This window comes from Musa acuminata, chromosome BXJ1-6, assembly GCF_036884655.1.
Source record: "Musa acuminata AAA Group cultivar baxijiao chromosome BXJ1-6, Cavendish_Baxijiao_AAA, whole genome shotgun sequence".
Taxonomy (NCBI): Eukaryota; Viridiplantae; Streptophyta; class Magnoliopsida; order Zingiberales; family Musaceae; genus Musa; species Musa acuminata.
Window position 1 is genome coordinate 8,180,036 of NC_088332.1, and position 12,884 is coordinate 8,192,919.

The following is a 12,884-nucleotide window of genomic DNA, read 5'->3' on the forward strand; positions in this document are numbered from 1 at the left end:
CGGACCTGTAAATACTGACTATATAGAACTGGAACGGGCAGTATTACAAACCTTGCTTGTAAGCTGCTGCTTTCTCCTAAGCTTTTCTTGCTCATGCTGAAGCTTGCACTGTAGCAACTTGGAATGCAGTTTCAGGTATTGGGCTTGTAACACTTCTTGGTCAGACCAGTTAGGTTCATGGCATGCCAGTATGCAATTTCCTGCTGGTGTGCAGTAAGGAGAGAGTGAGAGAGAGAGGGGAAGTATTGGTCCAGCAGTTGGTGGTAGCTGCTTCTGAGTCTTGCATATGCGACGCATGAGAAAACCTAAACGTATTGTAATTTCTCTCTCTCTCTCTCTCTCTCTCTCTATATATATATATATATATAAAACCAGATCGAACCCCCAGAAGTAGGTTGCTCGCATTTTGATTCATGTCTGAACTGATTAATACTGACCAATTTGGTGCGTCAGCCATGCATGAGAAACCCTAAGTGCAGTATAGACCGGATACGAACCCCAAATGGGAGGTGGTCCACATCTTGGTTCATGCCCAAATTCATAAATATCGGCCAATTTGAACCGGTTTTGGTGAAAATTCAAGTGATTCGATTTATATTCCTAATCTTCCTCCATTTTGAGAAAGATGCTCATCATTGTTGAATTGCAAGCCCTATGATCATGACTTTTTATGCATTATCTTTCATGCATTATGTGATTGTTATCCTTGCAAGGATTTAGATGCAAATTTGCAAACAAATTAGAGAACCAAAAATACTCTATACTTGCTGCTCAGTCTGTTGATTACTGATCTTCATGTGGAAACTGCCATTTTAACTACTCGATGATCATGATAATGATGAGGTTGCTTTGGCATATATTGATTGCTTTTGTAGACTGGTGCTATAACCACATTGCTTCAACTGTAGTCTTTCCTGCTTGTACCTTAATAGTGTAGTTTAATGTTCTTCACATATTCCTACTTGTTGTCGCTTATAAGTTAAACACGACTGTAGGTGCTTAAGGTGCACTATATTTGGAATTGGAAACTAGTACAAGTAATATGAATAAAGAGGTATAAATTTGTTATTCTGAACGATGTAAGGGGCTCTATGTTAAATCTCATACTTCAATTTCTTGTTCCCACTCTTTCATTAGCTGAATTACCAAGTCAACTTATCATGTGCTAGGATGTAGTGAACCATGCTGTAGTATCAATATCAAGCATTGTTTGCATGTGGCATTTCAAGTGTTAAATTCTGGCCTTTCATCCAGACTAATGTCAGTTAAGCATGCAGCACAAGCCAACTAGTCATTACACGAGCTTACCTCTGTGCCACACTGGCATAATAATAACTTTCAGTACACTATGAATCAATAGTTAAATCCTTTGCACAAATGTTGATATTCACATTATGTCAACCTAGCTTATTATCAATTTTTGTCATTTTTTCTCATCCTATACTTTTCATGATACCAATTGTTTTCTCATCTTATATTATCCATGCTAACAAGTAAATTGTGTAGGTGTACTGGCTTTCAATCGACTATCTTATGGTTGCTAAAGCAGCAATTGTAAGTATCTCTTTTTACTCCTGTTATGCATGTATAAGGCTTGCACAATAAGCAGAAGATTTAAAAGCAAAAGCCCAAAAGTTTGTTTAATAAGTGAAGTTTGTACAGACACACATATTCATGACATTAGTGTAAGCTCAAATTGAGGATAGGGGATAACAACTTATGATTGTTTAGGTCATATGCATATACATATTTATCTGCATACACATGCATGCATTTACATGTATATGTCTGTGTATAAACCCACATCACCCACCTGTAATGTTGCTACTTCAAACCCTTTTAGTGCTATCTGATATTGGCTGAGGATGCTTAATTTTTGGTGATTATATTTAAATAGATAGACTTATCAGAGTTGCAATAATAACAAGCCACAATCTCCATGGGCTTATTTATGTCTGTTGTTTTGTAAAATTTGCTTTTGCTTTTTCAAATTATCAGGTATTCTGCTTTATCTAACTTACTTCCCTTTTTCCATTTTGCAGCGTTGTGGATCATACTTCACGGCAGTTATGTATGTCGAGCATTGGTGTGAAGAACACTTTAATGGTCTTCAATTAGGATGTCCTGATTTCTCACAACTAGAATTGGTTAGTTTTTACTGTAGAAGTTCTTAATTTCATAGGATGTTCCTTTTATCCCTATTGAAATTCATGTCATGGTGAATTTTCTTTTTGTATGCGGTTGCAGTTGCCTTCACATATCGACCTACTTATGGCTGCATACACACAGATTAATGAGCCTGATAGTATATATGGAATCATCCAATCAAATCAGGTCAGTATTCATGCTAAAGTGAGTCATGTATGTTTCATATCCTGTTAGTAGGATATCTCTTTATGTCTATCTCTCTCTCTCCCCCCTCCGTCCATCAGTGATTATGAAACAGTTGTCATTGGTGAAGATGAATTGGTAAGTCTGTATCGAAATTTCTGTGATGCGTCAGTATCGTACATTTCTTGCACATTGGTGTTCAAAATCTTTCTCCAGATGATACCATGAAACTTGGAGCCCTGTTGTTAAATAAGGCCAAAAGTTGTGATGTTTACCATGGGCATGGGCTAGTCATAAACTGATGCTAGTGCTGATATATTTTCATTCTCGAGGAGATTCAAGGAAAAAGCAAGCTTTTCAGGATTAAGGGTAGCAGGTGTGTGTATGTATATGTGTATATATATATGCATGTATGCACATATCTTTTGTAAAACAAAAAACACTTGTTGAAGTCTATATCTGGAAGAAGATTCAGAAAGTTATTAAAACGAACTTTTTCTCATTTTATTTGCATTCAACTGCTATTTAAGGTTTTGAGCTCTATCTGTTGGATCTATTAAGATGAAGCGGTGCTATGTTTCTCATTTTATTTAGGACAGATGAGATCATGAATCTAAATTTTAGGATTCATCAGTTTGAATATTAGGAATCAGATTTGCTATAAGGCAGTCATGTGACATTGCATAAGTTCGAGATCCAAGTAAATTTCTTGAAAATGCTCACGTCAGTTCAGTTATCTTTTATCTTGTTCTAGTGTTGAGGCTCCATATTTCTCCTTGTTTCAACCTGTGGGATTGCGTATTTCTCCGGATTACTCCTTGGTTTTGCTTTGGCCAAATAGTTGTTTGTTTCTTATCCAAACAAATACTATAACCTTGTGGCAACGTACTATTCTTTAGTCAAACTGTGAGTTGTAACTTCATTGACAGCTGTCGAGGAAAAAAATGTTTGATAAGTGGCATCTCGTGCTTTCTTCTGTTCCAATGCTGCTCTTACTTTCTTTTGCTGCAGCTGACATCACAGATAATTACATTTGAGCATGAGGGAAACTGGAGTAAAGCTCTGGAGTATTATGACTTGCTTGTAAGATCAGCTTCAATTGGCCCAGGAAAGCATTCTGTAGATGACACACTCAGTTCTTCTCATGCCACTGAAGGAAGGAGTTGTTGGAAATCATACAAAGGTTTGATGAGATCATTGCAGAAAACTGGTTGCACTCATGTATTGGACGTATATTGCCAAGGATTGACTATTTCCAATGGCTGCTTGCAACATGATACTGAATTTGCTGATATGCAGGTTGACAAGACTACAGAATCAGTATCTAATCTTTCTTCCTTTATGTACTGTTTCATCAAATGTCAGCTCATGGCCTTGTATTTTATGATGTTTTATTTTTTTTTTTCTAATGATACTTCTTTTGAGCTCTGCAGTATGAAGCTGCTTGGAGGTCTGGAAATTGGGACTTCTCATTTGTCAGCGGAGATGCAAGTCCTCCATATTCTACACAATTTGCAAGTAGTGGTCAATTCAATGAGAACTTGCATAGGTGCTAACCTTTTTAAGTCTTCATATGCTTAACCACACAAGTTATATTTTCTTCAAATGCAACTAAATTTACCTTAATTTTAGGATTATAATATTTTCTTTCCTTCTTGATGTGACTAGGCAGATGATATCTGAAACTGGGCATTCACAAGCAAAATTTATTAAAATTCTTTGCAAATCCAATCACAAGATTAAGATAAAAAAAACACATTTTAAACAGCAATGCATGCAGCATGGATGATACTCAAGTCTTTGTTGGTGTAATTTTTTTTATTATATTGATTTTTTTGCTCAACTGAATCTTAGCTTGCACTTGCATTGTGGCAACTCAAGTTACTTGTGATCTGTTTGTAAAAGAGATTATATGTTGATCATAAAGACAGGTGGCCTAGTGCACAACACTTCCCCATTATATGGTTTGGTGAGGCTCAATATACATGGCCTTACCCCTCAAGAAGGAATGTGTCTGCGACAAATCTTAGTCACTCAAGTTGCAAAAGAACAACCTTATTGTGACGCCAATACTCTTCCTGTAGATTGTTACATTGGACATTATGACTAAAAAGTCATTTATAGGGTCTTAAGGTCATTTTTCATGGTTTTCTGTAATGTCTTTTGTATTTGTTTGTTCCAAGCAAAGTTTTAAATACTGATCGTACAATATATAATAAAACATTACAACCAAGGATTGGTATTGAAATGTGTATAAGTACATTTGTTGATATTTTTATTATTTTATTCAATAAACCTATGCTGTATGGGTCGGTATACCAAGATCATACTAGTCCAGTAAGTTATTAGAATTGGTATTGAATTGGTATTTTTAAAACCTCTGTTTTAAATCTAATTGCTTAGCACTTCGATGGATGTCAGCATTTTGTTCTCTTCAATACCTAATACTAGATTCTATTATTCGTTCAATAGTTGCTTAAGAGCCTTGTACGAGGGCAATGCCAGCGAGTTCCATGGAAAACTTATAGATTCAAAGAAGGTACTAAAGCTAAACTTGTCATATTTATCTGCCAGTGTTCTGTGAATTCTTCAAGATGCTAAACAAACTCTTAATTCATGTCTTAGGAGCTTGTGCTGTCTATCGCAAGTGCAAGCAGGGAAAGTACTGAATATATCCATTCAACAATAGTGAAACTTCAGGTCCTAGATTATTACATAATATTTTTTTCTCGCATTGATACAACCATCAAACTTGAACAGTTGTCTCCAATGGCAGATATTGGACCATCTTGGTGTGGCCTGGGATATTCGTTGGATGTCATCCCATCAAGTATCAACATTTTACCCAAAGATCACTGATATAGCGTGTGCACCTATTACTCCTGAAAAAGACCAGGTTTTTGTTCTCTGATTCATCGCTATGTCTGCTGCCAGCTTTGCTTGCAACTTTCTTCAAAAATAACTTGAGTTGATGACAATTGATTGACATCAATAAAATATTCAATTATTTACAATTTTGGTTATCAGTCTGAATTTTTTGACTTACTTAAATGTCATAACGTTTAGGTAGATATGGTTCTTTTTCTCTGGCTTAGAAACTGATGGTTGGATTCTCTGATGTAGCTGGGCTGGCTTAATGCTGAATGGAGTGTTATCCTCAGACATACACAGCTACATCTAAATTTGTTCGAACCTTTCATTTCTTTTAGGCGTGTTCTGCTTCACATTTTAGATTGCACAGAATGTGCAATAGAACATTTGCTGGAATCTGCTTCCACTTTTCGTAAGGTTACCATTTCATTTACATCCAATTTCTTGGTCATTTAAACACTGGTCTTGTATTATGTAGCATTCAATTTTTGTTTCCAGGGTTCCAGGTTCTCCCTAGCTGCTGCTTCTTTGCATGAGCTCAAGCAACTCTGTTGTCAGATGAAACAAAAGCCAATATCACAAATTTATTTCCATGGAAGGGTACACAATTTTTTTAAAAAAAAAACTGTAGTTTGTAGCAAAGTTTGAAATATCATACCGTACCAGTGTTTTGATATTTGCTCAGTATGGTACGATACTGTATATCGAGCGGTATATCGCTCGGTATATATATATATATATATATATATATATATATATATATATATATATATATATATATATATATATATTATTTATTTATTTATTTATTTATTTATTTATTTTTTTTTTCTTTCTTTTTTTTTTTTTTTTTTTTTTTTAAAGCGACGTCGCCCCTTGCGGGAGAAGGAAATATATATATATATATATATATATATATATATATATATATATATATATATATATATATATATATACCGTACAGTAACGGGCGATCCGTGTACCGGTCAACTGGCGGACCGGTGCATACTGCCCGGTATGAGCGGTATTATTCGAAATTGTATACCTTGTTTTGTAGTGCATCATAATATTTTGAATGCAACAGCCAATTATTTTCACTAAGGACCATTTTGCTGTATTTTTTTAATTGTCTTCTCTCCTGTTATCTTGTTATTTATGCACTGTCAATCTTATCTAATTTATATTCTCATTCAGTTGGTATTCAATATAGTTCGTCTAAGAACTTCATCATTTCTATAGTGAAATACCTATCTGCATTGCACCCTGTCACATTCTCGTTGTGTCATAGGTCTTGTGGACATTTGAATGTTTACTTTGTTCATTATGGTTGTTCATTGTGGTGCTTTACGATCTTTATATGTAATGTTGACCATTGATCTGTTTTCATATACTTCAGATCCTGTGCTAATCTACATATTTAGCACCATGTCTTTTACACTTTTGATCTTGCAGTGACTTATATCCAACTCATGCTTTATATTTTAACTGTTACTTTTTCTCTGTGTCCTCTTTTTCCCCTGAGGTTTCTTTAGTAACCTGAGGTTTCTTTAGGAAGGTGCACATTGCATGATTTCCTCTTTTTTATTTGTCCCATTTGATTGAACCTCAACCTGATTGAACTGAGATTGTCTCTGCTAACATGCCCAATGACTATTTTTCCTACATACCTGTGTTCTTCCCTATTTTTTCCTGAGGTTTTGACCATATTGATGGCAACTGGAACAAGTATTGTGTACTTTTTTTCCTACATTCCTGTATTCTAATGCTAAGTGTGTAAATGAGGTCTGTGTGATTGATTTCCTGATCCATTAGTGCTCCGGTTGATCAACTAGGGTAAACATCCAGTTTTATTAGGGTGGATTTCTGTAGCATATAGCTAAGTCAATGTTTAATAAACTTCCTCATAGGATAACCATTTTATGTTGGTGGCCATGGTCTTCTGGCTGATTATGCCATTGTTAGTGGGGTTCGAAGGTTGATATGATTTATGCCATACTGATTTAATAATGATGGCACAGTACCTGATAATTTGGTCTTTGAGCTGACCTTCATTTGTCTTGTCATATTGATGTTTTAACTCCATTTTATATGTCTACATTTGAATGTTTTCAAAATTATATGTTAAAAGTTACTTTTTAATACTACTATGGTAGCTTGAAGAAGCAAAACTTTTAAAAGCTCAAGGTCGGCATGATATGGCTATCAATCTCGCAAGATATATTCTACAAAACCACTCAATGGGAGAAGAAATGTCCAATGTGTATCGATTGGTTGGGAAGTGGTTGGCTGAAACTCGGTCTAGCAAGTAATATTCAGTTTTATGTACTTTAAGTAATCATTCTCTACTCTTTAGCCCTAGAGTTATTATGACATTGACTATCATGCAGTTCTAGAATTATTTTAGAGCAGTACCTGAAACATTCGGTGGAACTAACAGAGTTAAGCAAGGATACAGATGAAAAATATATATCTAAACAATGTCAGACACACTACCATCTAGCACACTATACAGATAGTCTGTTTCAGAGCTATGAAGAAAGACTAGCCTCTAGTGAATGGCAAGCAGCTTTGCGATTGAGGGAACACAAGGTATTTGCCCCAAACAACATTATATTTTTCAGTATCAGATTTGTTTTTGACAAATTAAGCAATTTATGCAGACAAGAGAGTTGGATGCACTTATCAAAAGATTAAAAAGATCCTCAAAAGTAAGTATACTAGTATTAGCTGAGTAATCCATTTAGCATGCCTACTAACTAATGTTGCATTTTTTTTTATATGTTCCTCATACTAAATGTCCTCATTATTCTATTTGATCTTTAAATGAGATGGTTATCTGTAGGATAGGTAAATCTGAAATTGTCCTATTCTTTGTGAATGTTTATTTCATTGTATTCTTGTCTTTTTATATAGGGCGAAAAAACAGATTACTCAGCCAAAATACAAGAGTTGCAAAAACAACTTACTATGGATAGGGAAGAGGCTGAAAAATTGCATGTATGTTACTAATTCTGTTGCTATGTTACTTCATATAAGATTGTTTTTTTATCTTATTAATACCTAAAAAGAGTACAGTGCATTTGGTAGTTTGAATAAATGCTGTAAGGAGAAATTTCTTCACATTGAGGTTACTCATCTATGCTTTTTTTTTTGTTTTAATTATTTCTGGTATATTCTTTACTTCACAATCGTAGGTTATTTTTTATTGAATTTTTAAATATATGAAAAATTGGGTTGGTTAACAAGATAGACAACTAAACTAGATGACCTTAAATACATAATGATTTGTGAGATGAAGAATATGTGTTATGTTATGGAACTAGAAGTATACACCAATATCTAAAAATTGAAGCATTCTGGAGAATTTCAGCTTGAGTTATATTGTAGAAGTGGAGGCTGCAGTAGTGCTTTTGAACTTTCACTTAGGTTCACAACTTGGGTTACTTTTGGGGATTTTGACCATGCTACTTCTTGTCTTTGACTTGGATAACTTGCGAAATATGAGATAATGCACTAAAAATTGCTTTGCCTACGCAAAGTAATTTAATATGGTCAAATGTCAATAATTTTGAATACATTGTTTAGACTTTAGACAGATCATTGTTGAGTCATGGAAACAATCACTCCGGTAATGCTGCATCCATTGACCCTCCATAGACACCTGCATTGGTAGGAGCCTTGGACACTGGGTACGACCTTTCTGTTTGGGTTTTCAGAAATGTTTTCTGTCAGAATTGAGTATACAAAAGCACTCCTAATTTGACTTGGATATTGTATCATATGTTGATTGAGATACCAAAATGATAGATGCCCAAATTATGAATTAATAAATGTTACTTTCCCAATCCAAGTCAATATTCACATCTTGCTTCGTGTTAAAATTATGGTTTTCCAAGCACTAACAAGTATGTAAAGTTGAAAATGTAGAAGTATACTGCATCAGAAAAAACAAAAGGCATTTACAAACAAATGTATTACCAGCCATGATATGCATCTATGATGGTCGAATATCTAACTGCTGGCATTCCACATGCCATTAGCATTCATGGTGCTGGTTCTTGTCTAACTCAGGTGTGTCAATTGCAACAAATTGTAAAATGAAATAAATTAAGAATTTCCTTTTTTTGGCATTGGGTGAGGAAGTATAAACTTTTGGCATTGCCAATATGGTTATAAACTTTGATGCATCTTGTCAAACTTCTGAACGGTTTGCTTATTGAAATCCTTGTTCTTGGTTGACAATGCATGGTTGTGTTATGGTAATTCTAACATGTAGAACAGTTAATTTTGTTGACAATGCATGGTTGAGAGTAAGCTATCATTCTTGGTCAACTATTTATTAAAATTTGCATCTCTTCACTTTTAGAGAAGATCAGATCATGTCTTTTTGTGGCCTCAATTTCATGCATATTGGTAATAATAGACCCATTAGTGTAAATGTGATTTAATTATCTTGTTCTCCATCTTGCTAGGATGACAGAGACAACTTCCTCGGCCTCGCTTTGAAAGGATATCAGCGTTGTCTTCTCATAGGTGGAAAATATGACCTGAAAGTGGTATGCACTTATAATTGACAATAGGTGGCTTTTGCAGTAGTAGCTTCGGATCTAAAGCTTTTTGTAGTTATCAGAGACAATGGATTGGACAAACTTATCTTTGCAGGGATTTTTAATTCGAAAATAGGTTTTTGGCTGAAAACGAAGGTGCTTAAGGAGTTTTTGACTGATGAATGATAGCTGAAGGAGATTTTACAGATGACTGATTGGTTCTGCAAAGAAATTTGTTGAAAGGGTGCTTGTTTTAGTATGAAAAAATTTTCTAGAAAATGAACCATCTGGTGGTGTCTTTTAAGAATATGGGTTGTCTTTGATTTGGCTTTGGCGAACTCTTTTGTTTCTCATTCCATATAGCGCGACAAACTAAGGAAATGGGATCAACCCAAAATAGATGCCACTTTCTTTTGATTTTCTTCCTTTTCTGACTTCTCAAATCTCAAATACTAAAACTAGATTTAGATGACTGAAGACTATCCTGTAGACCTATTTCGTGAATAAGTGCTGTTAACTAAAATCTGACCTCAGTTGTTTTTGTTTCTCTGGATTAATCACTATACACAAAGATTCATGCTTTACTGACTTTTCATTCTCTTACACAGGAATTTGGCCTAAGTCAAATTAAGGACCTCATAGAAGCTCCAGATAATCAACTTTTAAGTGAGGTTGACTTCACAGGGCAAGGAGACAACTTTGAGAATTCACTAAGGTTCAAGTAGCCAACAAATTCATTAACACCAAAGAGAAAGTACATTGAATGTAGCTTGTTGACCACCATAGCTATTTTGATAGTTACTTTAACCAAATGGCTTGGAAAATTTGTGCACATTTGGTGCAAAGCTCAGCCATGGATCAGTTAATAATCCGATCAAGATCTCATGCTGATTTCTGAAGCTTCTTTCAAAGTAAAAAATTCCTTTTCAAAAGGGCGAAAAGCTTGCAATCTTGAATTGATGTCACAAATCGTGATTTTTTTTATATGTTATCTCATACTAGATATACTGCTTATGTTATATTTTTCATATAACCAATTAAAATGTGAGCCTGTTAAGACATGTTTCATGATGATAATGAAAGTACAGAAAAAAAAGGAAGAAAAAAAAAGATGGAATAGAAACGGGGTTCAACATGTCATAGTGTGATTAACCCATGTGGTTAGAGGAGTTTTGATTTACTATGACAGTGGGTCATGAGTTGGCTTATCTGCCCCATCTTCCTTCTATAGACAATCATAAGGGCCTTGTTCCAATGTGGGACTATCAACAGTGTCCTCACTCTAGGACTTGGCATCCTCATTCAAATCCAACACAGCCCAAGTGGCTTGATGCCATGAAGTGCTTCTTGCATTGATTCCAGGTTTACACCTATGATATTCTCTGCCTCGATACTAATTGTTGCAATCCAAATCACTAGGTTAGTATCTTCATAATGGGATGTGGATGGGCCTTCAACTACGTGACTGAAAATTCTCAAGCCCAGGTTACTAGTATTGAATCCATCAACGAAAAGGTCCTCAAAACACACAGAATTTTGACAACTCAAGTAGTTAATGAGCTTAGGAATAACTAAGATTCAGCACAGGTAAAAAGATATATAATCCCAATGAGACTATTCAACTTGGCCAGCAATGCGAGAAATAAGCAGTAAGATGACCAAATCAAGATTACTGGGAGCAGATATATCTAGGTTAAGGCAGGAGGTTTGAATCTAAGAATTACTTAGCAACAGAATATAAGTATAGTCCCAAACACTTAAGGCAGTCAGGTTGGATTTTCCAGGGACTTTATGTAGGAATCACTGTCGCTTCTTCTCAATATATGAATATCCAAAGTAAGTGGCAGCAATTAAATGACACTGATAAGCAAGAAAGGAGGTTGAGGTAAAGCAATTAAGAAAAGGTTTAGAGGTAGGAGGAATTTGACAGCTTTTCCCTTCTGGGGCTTATTGATCATCCAGTTGCGAGTCTCATTAATGGTCATGTGTGATACATAAAGACGAGATGCATTTGATGTGGTGCAGAATGTGACTTAGATCTCTGAGTGCCAGACAATTAATGCTATAACTCTGCTTACAGTTGATGCTTGGATGCCCATGACATATTTTGTGGTTCTTAGCCTTGCACTTGTAATTATTATGGTTTTGTTTATCATGTCATGTATCCTTAATTTTAAGGCCCATGTAAATCTTAGGAGGCTTGAGGTAGTAACTCTGAGGTAAAAGTGGAGATTTGTGTGTGTGATGCACGTGCTTTACCAGATAATTTTTTGTGGTTTTACTTGATTTATATGATTTAGACCTATTTGGAAAACATTATAAAGACTATGTGGGAGTCCCCAGTATTTGGGTGAAAAATATTTATCTATTGCTTATTTCTTGATTAATAATTATGTGACTCTGGTTTGTGGGAATAAAAGTAAATTGAACGTGTATGATGTTGCAGCAGTAGTACTAGTTTGAGCAACGGATTGCTGTTCTTGATTCCTAAACTAAATGTGGACAAAACAATTTGCATACAACAGATCAAGGTCTGCAATACCGAATGATATTGCTCGTATCGGACGGTACGTATCGGTCCGTCAGCAGATCGGTACATGGATCGCCCGCTACCGAGCCGTACCGTCGATTGAGGCGTTATCGTCGACAATTGAGGCATTATCGTCGTTGAGTGAGGCGTTATCGTCGACGATGACCGAGGGAGAAGAAATAAGAGGGAGAAGGGGAAGAAAGAAATAGGAAAAGAAGGGGAGAACCTGGAGATCGCCGCTCTCCTCCTCGTTTGTCGGCGACTTCTCATCTACGCGCCTAAGAAGTGGCAGCGGAGAGAGGCGAAGATTTTATTTTTTTTCTGCGACATCACAATTTTTTTTTTTTAATCTGCGATGTCACCTAAGAAGGGAGGCAACGTCGCAATTTTTTTTTATCTATATAGAATTTATAAACCCAGAGGTTTATATATATATATATATATATATATATATATATATATATATATATATACACACTGAGCAGTATACCGAAATATACAACTTGGTATACAGTATCGTACCATACCGAATAAGTCTCGAAATTTTGGTACGTTAAAAAATTTCAATCCTTGCAACAGATTGCTTATCTCTAGAAAAGAGACAT

General features: G+C 35.3%; 1 protein-coding gene across 5 annotated transcripts in view; it reads left to right on the forward strand.

Moving 5' to 3' along the window:
* The window catches only part of LOC135676022 (serine/threonine-protein kinase ATM-like), a 63,494-nt gene that overhangs the window by 41,512 nt on the left and 9,098 nt on the right, over window positions 1–12,884 (forward strand). For all 5 annotated transcript variants that reach the window (XM_065186773.1, XM_065186774.1, XM_065186772.1 and 2 more), the window contains 15 exons: window positions 1,507–1,554; window positions 2,043–2,147; window positions 2,248–2,334; window positions 3,343–3,630; window positions 3,765–3,880; window positions 4,804–4,870; window positions 4,957–5,031; window positions 5,108–5,227; window positions 5,455–5,619; window positions 5,701–5,802; window positions 7,356–7,507; window positions 7,590–7,791; window positions 7,863–7,910; window positions 8,116–8,199; window positions 9,675–9,758. In XM_065186773.1, the coding sequence (XP_065042845.1) occupies window positions 1,507–1,554; window positions 2,043–2,147; window positions 2,248–2,334; window positions 3,343–3,630; window positions 3,765–3,880; window positions 4,804–4,870; window positions 4,957–5,031; window positions 5,108–5,227; window positions 5,455–5,619; window positions 5,701–5,802; window positions 7,356–7,507; window positions 7,590–7,791; window positions 7,863–7,910; window positions 8,116–8,199; window positions 9,675–9,758 (1,743 nt within the window). The remainder of the gene's footprint in view (window positions 1–1,506; window positions 1,555–2,042; window positions 2,148–2,247; window positions 2,335–3,342; window positions 3,631–3,764; window positions 3,881–4,803; window positions 4,871–4,956; window positions 5,032–5,107; window positions 5,228–5,454; window positions 5,620–5,700; window positions 5,803–7,355; window positions 7,508–7,589; window positions 7,792–7,862; window positions 7,911–8,115; window positions 8,200–9,674; window positions 9,759–12,884) is intronic.